Source organism: Serinus canaria, chromosome 11 (genome assembly GCF_022539315.1).
Source record: "Serinus canaria isolate serCan28SL12 chromosome 11, serCan2020, whole genome shotgun sequence".
NCBI lineage: Eukaryota > Metazoa > Chordata > Aves > Passeriformes > Fringillidae > Serinus > Serinus canaria.
Genome location: NC_066325.1, coordinates 3,544,553 through 3,562,911, shown reverse-complemented (window position 1 = coordinate 3,562,911; position 18,359 = coordinate 3,544,553). Strand labels below are relative to the sequence as shown.

Genomic DNA, 18,359 nt, shown 5'->3' with positions numbered 1-18,359 from the left:
CAGGAAGTCTGCTGGGGCATGCAAGGAGCTCAAGTGACACAGGAGGAGGGTGGCACGAGCCTTTCAGCACTGGCTCCTTGCCAGATTCCAGGGAACCCTGCAAGGCTTGGCTTGATGCTCTTCCTCTACCTTCTGGACTCTTTCAATCAATACTGGGATTTCAAACTCCAGAAGAGCAGCCTCTGTGATGTGCACTCCCAAAGGCAAAGGAATTCTAAAGTGAAAATCACTGCTCTATCTTGTGCCACTTTGCTTCTGAGTTTAACAAGAGGAGCATCCCCACCAACACTATTTTTGCAGCTCGCCCGCTCCCAACTAACTGCACACGTGCCAGCTGTGCCAAGGAATGGGGATTTCTAGCTCTGATCACATTCCTGCCAGATTGTGCTATCATGGTAATTGATTTTGAGAGGAATGGCAGATTTGTCTTTACAAACAAGCTGTGGGTCTGCTAGTAGATAAAAGTAGCACTAGGAGATAAAAGAAGCAATGGGAAGGATTCCACTGATTGATGATTGGGAAAAGATATTTGCTTTTACCAATAAACTTTAGGTTTGCTGATAAATGAAATTAGACATTGAGAGATGAAAGAAACAATGGGGAAGAAAACCCCCTAAATTCCATAAGAATTAAAAATTAAAAGGGAGGGTTATACCTTAGAGGGAAATCTTTGGGATCAGGCGTATTGGGAAGTCTGAACCTCTCAAGTACCTCAGCCTAGGGTGAAAGTGAGAAGGGAAATGTGGCTGGGAAATTGGGATAAAAAGGGAGGCTGTGTCCTCCAAGAATTCGAGAGACCCCAGGGGATGCCTCATGGCTCTCCCTTTATTCAAATAAAGAAAAAGGACTCCTCTGCCTCCTTTCTGGACATAAACCTCTGGTGTTTGTGGATTAATTTTCCTAACAGCCTCTTGACTCAAATTTATCCTGCTCTATCTTGTCTTCAGGTTACAGTGTGTTTGGCATGGAGCATTCGGTCATTCCATGTTCAGAGGCTCTTGCTGTGCATTGTCAGTCTCTGATCATTCTCCAGGGGCTGTTTTGTGGGTTCTGAACCCCTCTCTGTTGTTCTGTATTTGGTGAGTTGTCCTCGTGAATCCTCATCTCCACTGTCCTGTCCTGGAGAAGACTCCTGCCAGCAGCTGAGTGAGATTTGGTAACAGATGGTGAAGGACAAACTTCAGTGCTATTGCCTGAAGTATCCTGTTTTCCATAGTCTATGGAATTGCCTCGTGAGAAATGTTAAATTAACCAAAATTCACTGCACATATTGGTCTGCCCTCTTCCCTCTACAAGCCCAAGCAAAACAAAACAAGATTGTGAAAGCATCTGAAACCTTTTGTATTTTTATTGTACATTCTGTAAGTGCTCAGAGATACCACACAAGACTGTATGGATCACGTTGTCCACATATGGCACATGTAAGAGGCAGACAGATCCCTGAAAGTTTTCATAGGTTAACTCAGACACAAATTTCATCAAACAGTATTATCTCATTATAGACAAAGCAAAGCACAGAAAGTATCTCTGATCACACATAAGAAAGGCACTGAAACTGAGAAGGAACTGAAACAGACCTTTTGAAAGTCTGCTTCACAAAAAATGTTGTGTGCTTCTCACAACTCTTAGATTAAAAATTGTATTAATCTAGTCAGGGATTGTCATCCTAAAGTTCCCAATTCCAAAGAAATTCAACTGTAGCTTTCAGAAAATAGGTACAAAGGAAATAAACCAACATCCTTTTTCCTCTTTCAAAATAAATTAATTGCCAGACCAAGTTGTCACAGATTACTCTTCTTTCCTTCATGTACAGATGCATACAAATTAATGAAGTAATTTTCAGAGGATGAAATTAAGTTGTCAAGATCATAATCCACTTCAAAGGTAGGTCTCTCTCCAAAAATTACAAGAGCAAGAAATACAGCAAAGTGTGCAGTCAGACCCCATATCTTGAATGACTTTTTATGTTCCTGGTCATGGTATATAAAGCAGTGTACGTGAGTTGAGTAACCTGAGGAGGTTTTGTAAGAGAAGGTCTTGTAATTTAAGGGCTTGACAAAGTATTCCAAAGGCACAAGAAAAACCTCGCTCACTTCATCTGGGTTAGGGGTGGCCTGGAATGTATCCTCTATAAATCCTACAACTGGTGTCACCAAGTTATTCATCTGAAAAGAGAGGGGAAAAAACCTCCAGTCAATAAGTAAATTTTTAAAAATCAACAAAACCCTCAAACACTTATGTTTGTACCAAGTAAAAATGTTCATACTCAAAAAAACATTTCATTGTTACAAAATGAGTACAAGAAGCCTATGAACTATTTTCAACTGCAATGCAATTTAGTCCCCCTAATGGCAAGCTATGTAATTTGACTTGAAGAATTTCAACTCATATTTTTGTATTTCTCAAAAATGACTTAACAAATACTCAGTTCATCCTGTATAATCACGGAGCAGTTAAAAAGGCTTGCCAGTTTGCTACAGAAGTAAAAAAGCATGCCTGCTTCCCCATGGCTCTTCCTTATTGACGTTTTCTAATTCTGATTTTAATCCAGGTTTTCCCTATCATTCATCACATTTCTGTATTGTTTTCCCAGGATATACGAATTTTCCAGAATATGGAAGTATTTTTCTAAAGGTACAGAAATATTACTGCAATGCATTTAGCCATAAAATGTAACAATTTTTGAAACACCTTATATATGGACATTTTAATTCTAAATGTAATCCCTTCTTCCATGGGAAGGCAAAATCACTGAAATCATACCTTGCAGCAAGGGAACACCAAAATTCTTTAGGATACATTGCCAGTTCTATTTATTCACACTAACAAAGACCGCTGTCCTGTAGAAAAGAGGAAGAGCAAAACAGTGTTTGTGGTATTTGATTCAAGTCTGGAAAGACTCAGTCCAAGTCAGAAGCACCTGGAATGTATATACTGAGGAGCCAGAGTATCATCTGACATGTACAATATTCATGGTCCAAAACCCACACCATCTCTCCTACTGACTGAATTAATTGGCTGGAAAACAGGGAAAAATTGATCCTTTTTACACACTGCCTCTGACCTATGTGACTTTAAGGTTATCTGTACAAAAATTATAATTTAAGAAGTCAAATAAAGCATAAATAAAGCTTTTTGCAGTACAATTTCAAAAGTAGTTTTTTCCTTTTTTAATGGGGAGAGGATATTGCTATCAGATAGAAGAACAGGATGCATAGTAATAATGTGCTACCTGGTGAACAAAAATAGTCTTCAGAAACAGCAATTCCTCTGTGGGAAAACTGATCCTATGTAACACTGAACACTGCTACTGAAATTGAGAACCTGTTAATTTACAAACGGTGCCCTACACTCCAAAGACACCTCGGGCAGTCTCCCTGCTAGAGGAAGACGATGCCCACAATCCCAGTGCACATCCCCACTGGTGCTCCCTCTCTGTCTGCACAGCCCTGGAGTCAGCAGACACCACACCAGACAGCTGTGAGGCTGCAGCAGCCTGCTGCGACCCTGCCTGCGTGAGTGAGCTCTGCACAGCTCCAGGGATGGAGATGATGCAGCTTGTCAGGAACATCTGCTCCACTTTTGGGCTGACCTCATGGTGAAGAGGATTTCTTTCTTGCATCTCATCAAAATGTCCGTGCTGCTGCTCTGTCCATTGCCTCAAGAAGAGTTGTGGTATTGTCCCCTCTCTGACACCCCAGAAGAAGAGAGCAGCCAAATCCCCTGGGAGCCTTCCAGCTGAGCCAGCCCTCCTCCCTCAGCCTGTCTGCTCAGCACCCCCTCGCTGCAGCCCCGTGACTGCGCTCACGGCTCTCTGCTGGACCCTGCCAGGGCAGCGCTGTCTGTGTGGGGCTCCAGAGCCACTGACTGGTGCCCCAGAGCTGCTCTCACAAACACCAAACCCTGAGCCAGAACCCTTTCCTGGGCTCTGCTGGACACACGGGCTGTGCACGCAAAGAAGCGGCGCCTCTTGACACTTCCAGGTTTGAAAAGGTCACTGCCAACCACACAAAAGAAAAGCACCCAAACTTATTCTGTACTGATACGCTGACTTACTTTAGCAATTCCAGGCATCAGCCTACAGATGACTTCCACCTTCTCTGGCTGAAGACCCACTTCTTCTTTAGCTTCTCGGAGAGCAGTGTCAATGTCATCTTTTTCAGTGGCTTCCCTTTTGCCTCCTGGAAAACACACTTCCCCTGGTGATCTTCTCAGCTAGAATGTAAAGGAGTACTAGTGTTAATAGAACAAGGTTTATGTTTCTTATTGGATCCACACAGATGCATGTTGGTATTGCAGCATCCCTTTATGTTTATCTTTGCAGTCAAAGAAGCTGGAAATGGTGGTTAAGGATTCTGCAGACCAGAAGAAACATGCCTTGGCAAGAGGAGCTACCTAAGAAAACACTGAGGCTATCCCCTGCTAATTCATAAATCCTCACTATCAAAAAATACCCTGTACCTGGACAGCGTTGTGTAATTCACACTGGAACTTCTGCTTGAGTATGTCAAAGTTCACATTTTACATCATCTTGTTTACATAAGTGACTGACAGATGAATCTGGACAGACAACTTGTAGAGCAAGATTAAAATAAGAGCAGAAACTTTTGAAAGACACAATTAAATAATGTACCCGTGAGAGAGAAAATAACATTTTGCTTCAGCCCCAAAAGGTTATGGAGCAATAGAATGGAAATGGCGTTTTCTGTTTCCTATCTGTTATCTATAGTTGGAGTGTGTTTTGTTTAATTGGTTGAGTGTTGTTGAGAACTGGGAGAGGGGCAGGGTTGAACATGACCAGAACAGGAAGAAGGATGAGAAGGGAAGGGACAGAAGAGTTGGCAGAGCCTGAGTTTCTGAGGAGCCATTCAATGGGAAAGGGGACAGGACCAGCCCAGCCTCCAAAGGGGATAAAGATCACCATTTTGTCAAAGTGTGTGTGTGTGTTTTTGCCTCTGGGGAGGGAGACACGCACCCAACTGACTCATTACAAATTAAATTATTTAGTTATTGCTTAAAAGACTATGTCCTCTCCTGACTGCATCAAAAAGTGAGTTATTTCTAAGATACCTTTAAATACCTTACAGTAGTAGGCTTGAGCATCATGGATCAGTAACAAACACATTTACAATCAATTTAACAGCTATGTTACTGTGATTATTTGATTTTTAAGCAAGACCCAACAACGGAAAAAAGTAATTCCTGAGTACAGGCAGTTGATGTGACACGGGAATGGAAAACCAGAGCTGTAATAGAAAACAAAATGCTGGAGAAAGAGTTCTGGCAGCCTTGGGTTGTTGCCTTTTATACTAAAAAGGCAACTAAAGGGAGAGAAGAGTAATATTAAGTGCAGACTGAAAAACCTCATTTAATAAAGCTGCGCTCCAGGGTCAGTTTCCTTATTTAAGTAAGCAATCCTTACCGGCTGTGCAAATGATAATTTGCTGTCACGGGTTTCCGGGATCCCGGCATGTTCCTGGCACGCAAACACAGAATCCCGGCAGGGTAAAACCTCCCGGCCGTGCCCTTGGGACGAGGGGCGGCACTGGGGACGCACACACCGCTGGCTCCCCGGGAAGGGTCGCGCCCCTCGGAGCCCCCGGTACCTGCAGGGAGCGGACGGTGAGCAGCAGGTGCAGCCGCCCCCCTCGCCCCATCAGCGGCAGCAGCACGGCGGCTCTGGGCAGCGGCAAGCGGGAGAACCTGTCCCCGACATCGAACTCCCTCAGGCGGTGCCGGGCCTGCTCCATGAGCCCCGGGGCGGGCAGAGCGGAGCACCGGCACCCTCCGGCCGCGTCCCGCTCATCCCCCGCGGGCCCTGGGCAGGGACCGGGACCGGGGCCCGGCTCCTCCCGCTCCGCCGCCATCTCCGGCACCGCCCCCGGCCCGGCAGGGACGCGGCTCCGCCAGGCAGCGCTCGATCGTTCCCTTTTCCTTTTCCCTTCCCGCTCCGGCCGGTCCCTGCGCCGGGAGCTGCGGGGCCGCGCTGCCCCAGACACGCGGCGGCTCCATCGATCCCGTCCCGTCCCGCCTGAACCCCGGCGCTGGAGCGGCTCGCAGTGCGAGGAGGACCGTGAAAGTGCTGCGTTCGTGACCAGTCACAGAACCATAGAACATGGAAGGGACCTTAAAGATCACCTTATTCCTCCTCCATGGTGTTAGAAATGCACTAACTTTTGGATACAATTCAATTGGGAGAAACTGTCGAAGCAAAAAAACCCTCTTTATTAGTAATGCTTCAGCTGAGCCAGGTGTGTCTCCCTTCCCCAAGAGACGAACACACACCTTCTCCGAGAAGATGCTTTCTTTTTATACCTTTTCCTGGCAGGGCTGGTCCCTGTCCCCTTTCCCATTGGATGGGTACTCAGGAACTTGCGTTCTCTACCAACCACCAACTTTTCACAGAATCACAGAATTAATTAGGTTGTGCATGATCATTGCGTGTGATCGTCCTGTGCTACCTATAACCTAACACCTATAACCTAACACCTCCTCATCAATTAAACCGTGGCACTGAGTGCCACATCCAGTCTTTTTTCAAATGTGTCCAGGGTTGGTGACTCTACCACCTCCCTGGGCAGGCGATTCCAGTGTGCCATCACTCTTTCAGTGAAGAACTTTTTCCTAATATCCAACCTAAGCTTCCCCTGGTGCCACTTAAGACCGTGTCCTCTGCTTCTGTCAGTTGTTGCCTGGGAGCAGAGACCAACCCCACTGACTACAACTATCCTTTCAGGGAGTTGTAGAGAGTGATAAGGTCACCTCTGATCTCCTTTTCTCCAGGCTGAGCACCCCCAGCTCTCTCAGGGGTTCCTCACAGGGTTTGTGTTCCAGGCCCCTCTCCAGCCTCCTTGTCCCCTCTGGATGTGCTCAGTGTCCCAAGGTCCTTCCCAAACTGAGGGGCCAGACTGGACACAGCACTCGAGCTGTGCCCTCACCAGTGCCCAGTACAGGGGCAGAGTGACCTCCCTGCTCCTGCTGGCCACACCATTCCTGATCCAGTCCAGGAGCCATTGGCCTTCTTGGCCACCAGGGCCCACTGCTGGCTCATGTCCAGCCTGCAGTCCACCAATACCCCCAGGTCCCTTTCTGCCTGGGCACTCTCCAGCCACTCTGTCCCCAGTCAATTTGTAGGCCAACATGCAGGACTCGGAACTTGGATTGGTTAAACTTCATCTGATTGGACACAGCCCATCTATCCATCCTGTCCAGGTCCCTTTGCAGAGCCCTCCTTCAGCAGATTCACACATGCTCCCAGCTTGGTATCATCTGCAAATTTATGGTCCCCTCCCCTCTCATCCTACTTCTTTTTTAGTCACTTCTTCAACCCCACCACTCTCCCAGCCAATGGCAACACTCAACAAACCAACCAGAACAAATCCAAACCATTCAAACAACAAAACATAGAGCCAACACCTTTCATTCTTTAACCTAATAACCTTTTGGCTTCAGCAAAATATCACCTCATTTCTCACAATCCACCCTTTCCTTGTATCATCCATTTTACCTGAAAAACTTGATTTCATTGTTCTCTCTGGTCAGCACAAACTTGTGGTATTCACATGCCCTCTGAACAGAGAGAAGCTGTGAGAGAAGCAAAGAACGATCAAAACAATTCTTATCTCATTTACTGCTCCTGTGTTTGTGCACAAGTGGAATGTGTTGGAAGATTGTTTATCTGAAGGAATTTTGTAATTGGATTCTGCTGAGGATTGTTTTGTTTCCTTGGCTATTGGAGTAATTACCCATATAGCCAGCCAGGATTGGCCTGAGCTTGTCTGGCCCTGGCTGCTGAACCAAAAAGTGGCAACTGTGGTGTTTTCACCCCAGAGACACTTTTGGCCAGCTGTGTGCTGCAGCTGGGTGCTTGGAGGCAAGTCCAGGCATGCAGAAGCTCTGATGGCTGCAGGATGGAGCTTTCCCCTGTAACACGGTCTGCTCCTCTGGTTTACCTCTGGCAGAGAAGCTTTAAAGCAATGGTGAAGGAGAGGAGTCATTTCTGATGAAGGGTTTCAATGCAGAGCTTTATTCTGGCTCACAGGCCTCTGAATCCAGCACCAGCTCCAACAGAACTCACCTTGAACCATGTGGTTGCTGGCTCTCTTAACCCTGGGGAGAGGGGGAGGGAAGGACTAGGAAGCCACCAGCCAGGTACAGGAGAGGAGCTCCTAAGGGACAAAGACACCTGGATGGCCCAATGCCCCCCTAGGGGTAGAGGCCATCCTTTGAATCTGCCCAATCACTCCACGCCCTTCTGGAATGCCAGGAATGACAGACAGTACTCAGCAGGGGACAAGGGAGGGGGAAGGAGAGGTGACTGACACACCTGGCAGGAAATTATCAGGGGAGAGGCCCAAAGTTCTGGTGTAGATCCTGAAATCACACCGCAACATTTGGCCAATCAGTCAAAGCTGTGTCCTGACTCTCGGGCAGAGAGTCATGAGTTTTCTTTAGTATTCTTTAGTATGATAGCATAGCATAGCATAGCATAGCATAGCATAGTATAGTAATCTCTCTTTAAATAGTTGTAATGCAAAATAGTATAGTTTTAATAAAGCAAGTGTTCAGCATTCCGAAGCCTTGGAGTCAGATGCCAGTCATTTCCTTCGTTGGGGGTCGCTTGTAATTACTATACAAACTGGCTCCTTTTGTGAAGTAGTTATAAGGAAGATTAATCAGTCATTTATTAGGTTGGTGTTAAATTCAGTCTGTTTAAAAGTTCCTGAGCTGTTGGATCATGTTGCTGTCCATAGTTCTCTTCCAACTCAACTGAAGTAGGATGTAGATACACTTGTGTGCAGTGCCTTCCATAGCAGTTCCTCCGTGCTTGCTGGGATGATGCAAACCTCAGATTTTAACTGTAGCATCAAAGGTTACCTTCGCTCCTGCTTCCTAAGCTCTGTGCACTAGAACAGCACACTGCAGGGATCTAGAGGTGAAGCATAGAGGCCATGGCGCTCCGTCCAGCAGTTTCCAGAGTCTTAGAACGTCATTTCCTATTCCTCTTTAGTCAAGGTCTGGTTTGACTTCTATTCCCACTGCTCAACACCCAAGGGATTGCAGCCCACAGTGGAGCAAAAGGCTTTCTGGTGGCAAATACAAAGGTCAGTCCAGTCTTGCCCATGATTGTTTACTATTAAGTCATGTTTTGAATATTAACTTTGAAGGGTCATCTCCTTGTACCACTGTCCAAATTTGGGGAGGAGCTTCCACTGGCTCTTTGACTTGAGAGGAGTTAGACCAACCACTCCTTTTCTGCACTCCTGGTAACTGTTTCAGTTGTTAAAAGTACCTAAAAGGGACCTTCTATGCTGCTATTAAGGTATCATCGTTCCAAGATTTTATTAGAACCCAATCTCCTGGTTTTACCTGGTGTATAGAAAGTCTAGGGGTGATGTTTGGGGTAACTACTCTTTTCTTCTAAGATCCGTGAGAGAAAGTGCAATTGCCTGCAAATAATTTCTGAGATGTAAGTCATTTGTTTCAGCCACTGGCAACCCCTCCTCCCTTCCCAGATAAGGTAACCCAACTAACATTTCACTGGGAGAAACTCCTATGTCCTTTCTTGGAGCAGTTCTGATCCGTAATAATGCTAATCTGGTTTCAATATTAATTTGGTAATATGGTTCTTAAGGATAGCATTCATTCTCTCCACACATCTGGAGCTTTGAGGGTGCCATGGGGTATGGAATTCCCAATTTATGTCTAATACAACACATGGAATGTACAATTTTTGAAGTAAAGTGTGTTCCCTTATCTAGTCCATTCTTTCAGTTATCCCATATCTGGGAATGATTTGTTCTAATAGCATCTTAGCCACTTTGGAGGTAGTTGCAGTTGAGGTAACAAAGGCTACCAATTGGTGAGGTGATCAACTGTTCCAAGAAGATATTTCCATCTCTGTATTTTGGGGAACTCAGTATAATCTATTTGCATATTTTGAAAGGGCCCAAGGGCTAGGGCTCTTCCCTCAATACGGTGTTTTCTCATTATTTATTTAACAACTTGAGCGTTGTCCAGTCACTATTCGGCTACTGTAGAGACTCCCTCACAGCAATAAGTTCTTCAGAATTGATTACACAGTGCTTGAGCTCTCCAGAGTGAGTATTCCTTGGTTCCTTCCTCCTTAAATAAAATTTCTGTAGCAATTGCTTTATTCATTATTTGCCTCCCTTTCCCAGTCCAGCTGTGACTGGAACTACAGCAAAAATAAAGTGCCTGGAGCCAAGGGAAGGCTGAGGTTGGGTATCTGGTTCTGTTTGTTGTTGCTGCCAGCATTGTTGTTTGTTTGCATTGTTGTTTATTAACAATTAACAATTTATTGACAATCATGAATTAATTATCAATATAATAACCAGTTAATAACCTAGGTAATTAAAAGATTAGATTGAGGTGTTCACTGGAGCCTGGAAGAGCAGCTGCAGAGGTCTCTGGTGAAGGGTGGGAGACCATCAGCAGCAGAAGGCATGATGTTGCTGGCTCCTTCAGGAGACTCCAGTTGACACAAATGCTGCCCCTTAGGTGCTGGTTTCCAGAGCCCCTGATTCTTGGCTCCCTGCCCTTTCTCTCTCCGCTCTATCAGGAATCTTCTGCTCCCGGGCTCTGCCTTTCACAATCACCTGCTTCATCTTCTGATTTGGCTTCATGTTAGGAATCCTAGGAAGAAAGGGACTGGTATTAGCCAGACAAACATTCTCAGCCAGTCGCTCTGCAACTTGCTGCATCCTCTCTTTGTGCAAGCAGCGAGCAGCAAATTAAACAAGTGCACTCGCTGCACGGAGGCTACAGAGGTGCAAGGGCAGGAACATGAGCAGTTAAGTGCCTGGGGACCAACTACAGCACTCAGGGTTCCATGTAGAGAAGCAGGCCTTGCTTGTCCCAAAAGGAAGCAGAGCTAGGGACTTGCTGGTTGCTGGATCTCTTCTTCCAGATTTTGCAGCCTTCCAGGAGTGTGATGTTTCATACAGTGTTTTTAACCAGTGTCTCCCTACCAAGGCCAGATGATGATCTTTCTCTGCTCCTGTGGGTGTTTCTGCCGCCTCTCTGGGGCTGCCTGTCTCTAGGCTCACCTCCCCATCCCAGTCAGAGGGACTGAAGGGAGGGTGTTAGGGGATGAACCAGGCTGTGCTTGGTGGTGCCCAGCAGTGGGACAAGAGGCAATGGCAGAACCTGAACAGGAAATTCCACCTGACCCTGAGGAAGAACTTCTTTCCTGTGCAGGTGCCAGGTTGCCCAGAGAGGGTGTGGAGTGTCCCTCACTGGAATTATTCCAGAGCCCTCTGGACACAACCCTGTGCCATGTGCTCTAGGATGAGCATGCTTACACAGGGAAGTGGGACCAGATGACCTACCACCCTGTGGTCCCTTCCACTCTGTGGTCCCTTCCACCCTGTCCCACCCTGTGATCCCCCAGGAATACCCATCAGAGGCATGAGTTGGCAAGTGCTAAATGTTTCCCACCTGCACTGCAGGGTGGTCTCAAACATCCCCTCACACTTTGGGGAGAACCGCACTTGAAAGGCCTGCTTCTGGCCAGGGGCGATGATGCCGTGGCAGGGCTTGATGGTGAACAGTGGCAGGTCATGGAAGGGATCTGGCAGGATTTCCAGGGCGGAACCGACACGCCTTGAGCGGCACGGCTTGGGCTGGTCCTGCTGCTCGGGCAGCTGCTGCTGCTCAGAATCCTGCTGCTGCTGCAGCCGCTTGGCCAGCTGATGCAGCAGCTTCAGCCCAGAAGACTGAGTTTCAAAAGGACGATCCGGCTGCCACCCAAAACGACGCAGCATCTTTTTGCAACGCTTTAAAGTGTCAGAGGAGAGGAAATGACCTGCAGAGAGGAAGAGGACACCTTTCAAAGATAAATCCTATGTTCCCAGCAACTCTGCCTCCTGCTGCAGGTAGTTGGAAGAGAGCTGGGATGCACTTGGAGCATCTCTGGCCAATTACTTTCAGCAGGAAATAGAGCATCTGGGAGCAGGGTCTCTGCCTGCAGCACAAACTCCTGTGCCAAAGCAGGAGAGTTGGTTTTAGACGGTGACTTTGCATTTTCCCTGGAGTGGGGAACTGCGCAAAAGGCAGTGGCTGCAGGGCAGCTCACTTGTTACACCACTGTTTTTCCCAGTCTCAGACTTTTCAAAGAGTCTGAGATGTTCCTGATGTCCCCCTTCCCAGTCCTTCCCAGTCCACCCAGCACGTGGCTCTCCGCAGAGCCTGGCTCAGCTCCTTTGCAGAGCAGAGGTGCCAGAGGAAGAACAGCAGGGGATGAACAGCAGATAAGGGCAAAAACTCTCCAGCTGCAGCTGGGAAGATGCTGATGAAAGTGGACATGTGGACAAGGATGAAAAAGCAATTCATGTTTTGGAGTGAAGGGGCAGAATCTTCTCCCAGGGCCCTCAGCTACCAAGTGAAATGCCCTTACGCATCAGAGCAGATGAGTATTGCTTCTTCACTGCTTCACCATCTTCAGCTTCCTCCCAAGAGTATTCCAGGGCTACCTTCCCTGTGTTGGATAGCCTGAAACTGAAAAGCAGGAAGGAGGAATAAAAAAAATGTCCAATAAATATAAAGGAAATAGTACAGTAACATTGTCTGATGGACTCCTGGTATCACTTTCTGCCGAGGAGCATCTTCTATCCCAGGCAACCCTGCCATGCTCAGCCTGCTGTCCCAGGTGGCCCAAAAAAGTATTTTAAAGCCTGGAAGTTTAAGAGGAAAGGGCCAACATGGTGCCCAGGACATTGAAGCTAAGGGGCTTTCTCTGGACTTTAGGTCTTGGTATGACTGCAAACTTATTCTTGAGCAGATGAGGACAGGTGACATGCAGTGAGAGCAGTGCCATGGCTCTTCTCAGCAGAAAGGTGTGGCAGCACTGAGGCTCTCCTGAGCACCTCCACCTGCTTAGCTTTGTGTGCACGTAAATGGGCCTGTGCTGGTTTGGGGTGGGGCAGAGTTCTGGCAAGCAGGCCCTGGGCCAGCCCCGGGCAAGGTCAGCTGCTGCCCCCAGGGCCCTGCCTGGCCTCCAGCACTCACGTGGCTATCCTTGTCTGCAAGGGGGAGGTATCCTTGAACTGAACCATGGTTGTGCTCAGTTTGAACTGAGTGTAGAAAACAATGGCACTGAGGTACACCTCGGCCTCCTGGCTGCTCTTCTCCAGCACAGTGTGAGCAGGTTCCGGGACTGTCTCGACCACCTGCAAACACAGGAAGGAGAAATCACTAAGCAGAGCCCAGAAGGTCAGGCTGAGAAGGGAATCTTCTGGCCTCCAAGATCAGCCTCCTAAGGGACTAGAAAGGACCATTCACTTTTACTTCCCTGGAAAGATGACAAAATTGGGAGTGTTCTGCTCAGTAGAACACTCTGTGGTAGAGACTGATCCAAGCAGTCTCTACCACAGCTGCTAATATCCCCATGGAGACTATAGCTGTGTTCCAGTCCCTGTACTTCAACCTTGTAGAGGGACTGGCTTTTTTCCTGTCCCCTATAAATCCAGAAGGTCTCAAAATAGGGTTAAGTTCCCCTGCTGGAGCTCTGTGGATGAAGAACCCTAAGACTGAAGAGCTCTAGAAAGCACCTCTTCCTTCTTGTCTTAGGGGAAAGTGCTCTCCAGATGTCATGTCTGGAGCAACAGCCACACTGCTGGGAGCTGGGGATGGGCATTTTGGGATGTGAAAGATCTCACTGGGAAAGTCTCCAACCGCAGATGTTCTGATAGAAAAGAGGACGGTTTTTAGAGGCCTTAAAAGGGTCCAGAAACCCAGAAAGAACCTTCACCCAAGATGAGTGTATGTGGCAATAATGACAATAAAAGCAAGAGTCTCTGGAGATGGTCCTTCTCTGGACTCCTCCACAGAGTCATACAGTGCCTGGGCTACTTCATGATGAGATATCCCACACAATACAGAGACCACAACCAAATTCTCTGGTATCCATGCAGACAAAACTTGGAGTTGACCAGCATATGCAGGAGAAGTGTATTTCTCTCCACTTTAAAAGAAGAGACAGAGTGCAGCAGACTTAACTCCTTGTTGGTGAAAAGGCACCACATGAGATGAAGAGATTTCAAACACCATAAAATGGGATAAAATCATAAAGCATTGCCTTCCATTCAACATGGGCTGCAACACTTGTGCTTGTGGCACAGACTGATAGTTGAGTGTGGCTAAAAGGTCTCTTGTCAAAAGGCTTCCCCATCTTGTGTGAGTGTATCTGGTCACTGTGCATCCACCTCTCTCCTGGAATGCACTGCTGGTGAACCTCTCGGCTGTCCAATGTCAGAGGAAGCAGGAGCTGCTCAGCCAGCAGTGATGGTGCTGTGGTGGTTCTTTCTGTAAAAGCTGGATTGCCTTTTTTTTGCTGTTCTGCTTCTTACCCTCTCTTTTTTAAACCATCTGGCTGCCAGGTCTTTCCTGGGGATATCCTTCCACGTCACAATGCACATTTGGTCGTCCCAGTCTGGAACCTTCCTTCGTGGCCGCTTGAAGTTGATCTTGGTCACCTTACATTTCACAAGGTGCCTCCTGAAGGTGCCTGGGACATCTGCTTTCAAGGTCACTGTGATGCCCTTGGCACAGCCAGGATGGAGGTGTCCCACCTAGGGAGAATCGGGGAGGGAGTCGGGACCAAACTGGAAGTACTGCCAAAGGCAGGCCTGACAGCAAAAGAGACTGATGTGGTGAACAGCTGTGCCAGGAATCTGCACCTCAGAAGAGGATTTATGTGAAATTTGACAGACAAAAGTATAAACAGAAGGTGCCACCTCCCATAACATGAAGCCTTTTCTGCAAGGCTGGCAGCCTCTGCCCAGCAAAGCCAGGGACTGCATCTCCTGCATGGCACTGGAATGGGCTATCAGTGGCATGTGAGGACTCCCTGCCAGCTCCTGGGAACACCAGGAGCTTGAGCAATGGGGAAAGGCAGAGCACTCCATGCTCACCTTGGGGGAGAACTGGAATGTGGCATCTGCGTCCCACACAAAACGCATGAACTGCGTACGGGTGTGGTTGGTGATGGTGAAGGTCCTGCGGCAGCGCTTCCCGACAGGACAGTGCCCAAACTGGATGTGATTTGCTCTGACTGCTGTAAAGGAGGAGAGCAAGGAATCTCAGCATGCAGGGAGCTCCACCTGCCCCCTCACGTGCACAGACACCTTTATGTTCAATGCTTCCTTGCTCCAAGCCTTCCTCCCTCTGGAGGGAGTTCCCCTGGCAGTTCCCCATCCCACCACTTCCAGGGAAACACCCTGGCACACCCCTAAGCCAGTGATGTGCAGCACAGCACTCACTGCTCTGCAGGCATGGCTGCCACTCCCACAGGCCAGCAAGTCCCGTGGGTGACAGCCCAGGCCTGGCTAGAGGGAGGACACACGTCATCAGACGTTGTCCTCCTCCTTGCTCCACCTTGGCAGCCTCTCCTCTCTTACCATCAATAATGTCTTTCTTCAGACTGCTCCTGGCATTCCTCTCCTGGGGGTCTTCCTTTAACCCATCAAGGGTGAATTCATCCATGTGGCCTTCACCCACCAGCTCGGTTAGGGTCAGGCGGGAGTCCCCCACTAGAAGACAAATCTTCCCTTCCAGACGTTGAGCCAGGGTGGGTTTGAAAATAACATCAAACTCTGCCGATTGCCCATGACGCAGAAGAAAGAAAGGCTTTGCGGGCTTGCTCTCTGCACAGCAATGGAAATCAGAGTTAATTAATACAGCTGTACTGAGGAAATATTTCCATAGGATATATGAGGAATAGGAGGTGAAACCAGCTGCCTTCTAAGCACAGATTGGTTAGAAGTGGTTCCAGACCCTCTTCCTATGTTCACAAGACTGCCACCTCCAGTCACAGCACCACTTAAGCAGCTTAACCTCAGGATGATGCCCAGCCCTCATTCCATCTGCTTCCAGCCAGCTCCAGCCATATGCAAAGCTCAGCCAAAGAGTGCTTTTGGCTTCTGCTGGCTGGCTGTGTGCTCAAGGGCTATGTCTGTTCAGGCTGGTACCTTCCCACACGCAGCAAATATCTCAGAGGGTCCACTGAGGTAGTGACAGTCCCCCACAACTCAACCCACCACGTCTAGAAGAACAAAACAACTTCCTACAACTTGCTAGGAGGAGATCCTGAAAAACATCCCCAAGAAAAGCCTGGGGGACAGAGAGCCCAAAGAATGAAACTGTGCCTAACACCTGGCTGCTGCTCAGAGAAGCCAAGAGCAGGGCACATGTCTTCCCTCTGCATGATCCCACTTCATGGTTAATGAATTTACCGTTTCTGCCGAAGTCCCCTTCCACATTTCCAGTTTGGAATGTCTTGAATGTGGAGGCTCTGCCTTTCAACAAGAACACTCCGTGCTCATCCTCCAGGTGTAACATAAACTGAGAAAAGGGAAGCCAGAGCACAATGATGCCGGTGTGAGTACAGGACGGCACAGAGACTGACACCACAGTGCTGCTGGTCCTGCGTGGCAGCCCAGCACCTCTCCCACTACAAACAGCACTTAGCACAAAAGTTAAGTCAAACCAGCTGAGAAAAAAGGGTGTTCAGAGGCATCTGGATAGAACCGACACAGAACCACACAGGACAGAAAGTAATGAGCAGAGTGTGATTAAACCACAACTAAGTTTACTTAAAATGTAGTAAACTGGGATTAAATACAATCTATGGAACTGGGAAACCACACATGTCCATGAGAACAAAAGGTGACCTGAGAGACGGGAAAATACTCCACCACCTTTCTTGTGTTCAACTTACAGAAAAAGGACTGGATGGAAAATTTCCAAGAACTCCCTTTTTGGAGATGTCAGTTACTCGCTTAAAAAGAATTTCTGACACCTCTTCCCTGTGGTTGACAGCCTGGTCAGAGAGCGAGAAACGACATTAGTTTCTCACAGTGGACTTGTGAGACCTTTTAGGGAGTTGCAGAAACGATGATAACTTGTTAGTATAAACAACCTGCAGGTGGTGTTTTTCTACTCTGTTTTTCTGTTCTTCTCAAGGACTGTTAGTGAGAAAGATGTTTTTGTTAATTAGCCAATCAAGAAGAATGTGTCAAACCTGTCTATAAAAAGAGAGAGAGCTTTTTGTATTAAACTTCTTCAAGTCAGTCTCCTGGTGAGTTTGTGTCATTTCGGGCTCAACGGTGACACCTCTTCCCAGGTCTGCCATGTTTTTTGGGACCCTTCCCCTGTGCCACAAGCCTTTGTTCCCAACCAGATCCTTCCTTGAGCAGGTCCTCCTCACCTTGACAGGTTTGATGCCGTTGTTACGGATGACCAGGGGGAGCATCTCTGTATCCTCCAGCTGGAGCCTTTTGAAGCGCAGCACGGCTATTTCCCTCTTGCTGCGAGCACTTGGGCGCACAACTGTCACCGGCAGCTCCTGCCCCTTCCCACTGATGGTGAAGCTCAGGGTTTGGGGTTTCATTTCCACAGAGCTGCAGGAGAGGCACAGAAACAATTTCAGCTGGCACTAACCCATTTCTCACTGGGCAAGCAAAGCACCAAGGGCCACCTACAGTGTTTTCCCTGCCTGGTGCTCCTGTACCCCACAACACAGCCCCCCACCAGCCTCTTCCCAATCCACTCAGGGCCATTCACAAGAGGAATCTGCTCCAAAGAGCCAGAGCCTTCCACAATAACAGTTAAAAATAATTTCACTTAATTGAATCATGCAGTACAGCAGGTAAATAAGGAGACACCAGATGAGATATGGCAAATCCCCTGGCTGCAGTGAGATGAGACTTATGAAACAAGCAAAGGCACAGCGCACGAAAGCAGTACAAAAGCAAGAAGGCAGAAATAAATCATTGTCACCGTCAGTAATGATCATTTCCAAGAACAGTAAAAAAGCAATTGCTTATTAGCAATTAGACTTGTCTTGTTCCAGTTCAGCCACTAAAGGGTTGAGGAAGGGCAGGTCAAAGCCCCAGTACACAGGTCCCACCAGGGCAGAGGAACTGGGCTCCTCTTTCATATCAGCTCCAATCACTCACAGAAAAAAGCTTAATGAATGCCAGGGAATCACAGAGGATCACCTCATTTTACAGAAACAAAGAGGAAACTGTGACTGCTGTCTTGCTGGCACAGAAACTGCTTCTTCTAAACCTTTGTCCATGGAAACGCCCAGGTCAGCTGCAGCACATCTGGGTAACTTCCAATTGGCTACCTAGTATTTCCCTGTCTTGACAGTTCCTCATACAGGCTAAACCATCAGCCTCATTTTTCTACTCTAAGAGTTACTCCCAGATCATCTCATGCCTAAGGTTACTGAAAGCATTAGAGCTAACAAGAGGCCTGTGCCTTCCCAGGGGAGAGGCAGCTCTCAGTGAGGCCTCCCCCAATATTTCACAGGGTCAGTTACCCCTTGGGCATCC

General features: G+C 47.7%; 3 protein-coding genes across 4 annotated transcripts in view; 1 reads left to right on the top strand and 2 right to left on the bottom strand.

The window, feature by feature from the left end:
* The window catches only part of LOC103821197 (HYDIN axonemal central pair apparatus protein), a 163,901-nt gene that overhangs the window by 62,594 nt on the left and 82,948 nt on the right, over nt 1-18,359 (top strand). The window lies entirely within an intron of this gene.
* LOC103825906 (peroxisomal coenzyme A diphosphatase NUDT7-like) lies at nt 1,331-5,867 on the bottom strand. The gene is made up of 3 exons (XM_030227422.2): nt 5,607-5,867; nt 4,057-4,215; nt 1,331-2,165 (listed from the first exon to the last, which is right to left on the bottom strand). The coding sequence occupies exons 1-3, from the start codon at nt 5,865-5,867 to the stop codon at nt 1,782-1,784; spliced, it is 804 nt and encodes a 267-aa protein (XP_030083282.2). The 3' UTR covers nt 1,331-1,781.
* Nucleotides 8,020-18,105, bottom strand: LOC115484067 (hydrocephalus-inducing protein homolog). 2 transcript variants are annotated; one of them, XM_050978868.1, is made up of 9 exons: nt 17,228-18,103; nt 16,254-16,362; nt 15,420-15,665; nt 14,934-15,076; nt 14,370-14,591; nt 13,030-13,190; nt 12,419-12,519; nt 11,461-11,827; nt 8,020-10,656 (listed from the first exon to the last, which is right to left on the bottom strand). In XM_050978868.1, exons 1-9 carry the CDS (start codon nt 17,408-17,410, stop codon nt 10,518-10,520), a joined length of 1,671 nt encoding a protein of 556 aa, XP_050834825.1. In that variant the 5' UTR covers nt 17,411-18,103; the 3' UTR covers nt 8,020-10,517. The 2 variants fall into 2 exon arrangements, with proteins under 2 accessions (XP_050834825.1, XP_050834824.1); XM_050978867.1 differs by having other exon boundaries at nt 10,520-11,827; nt 17,228-18,105.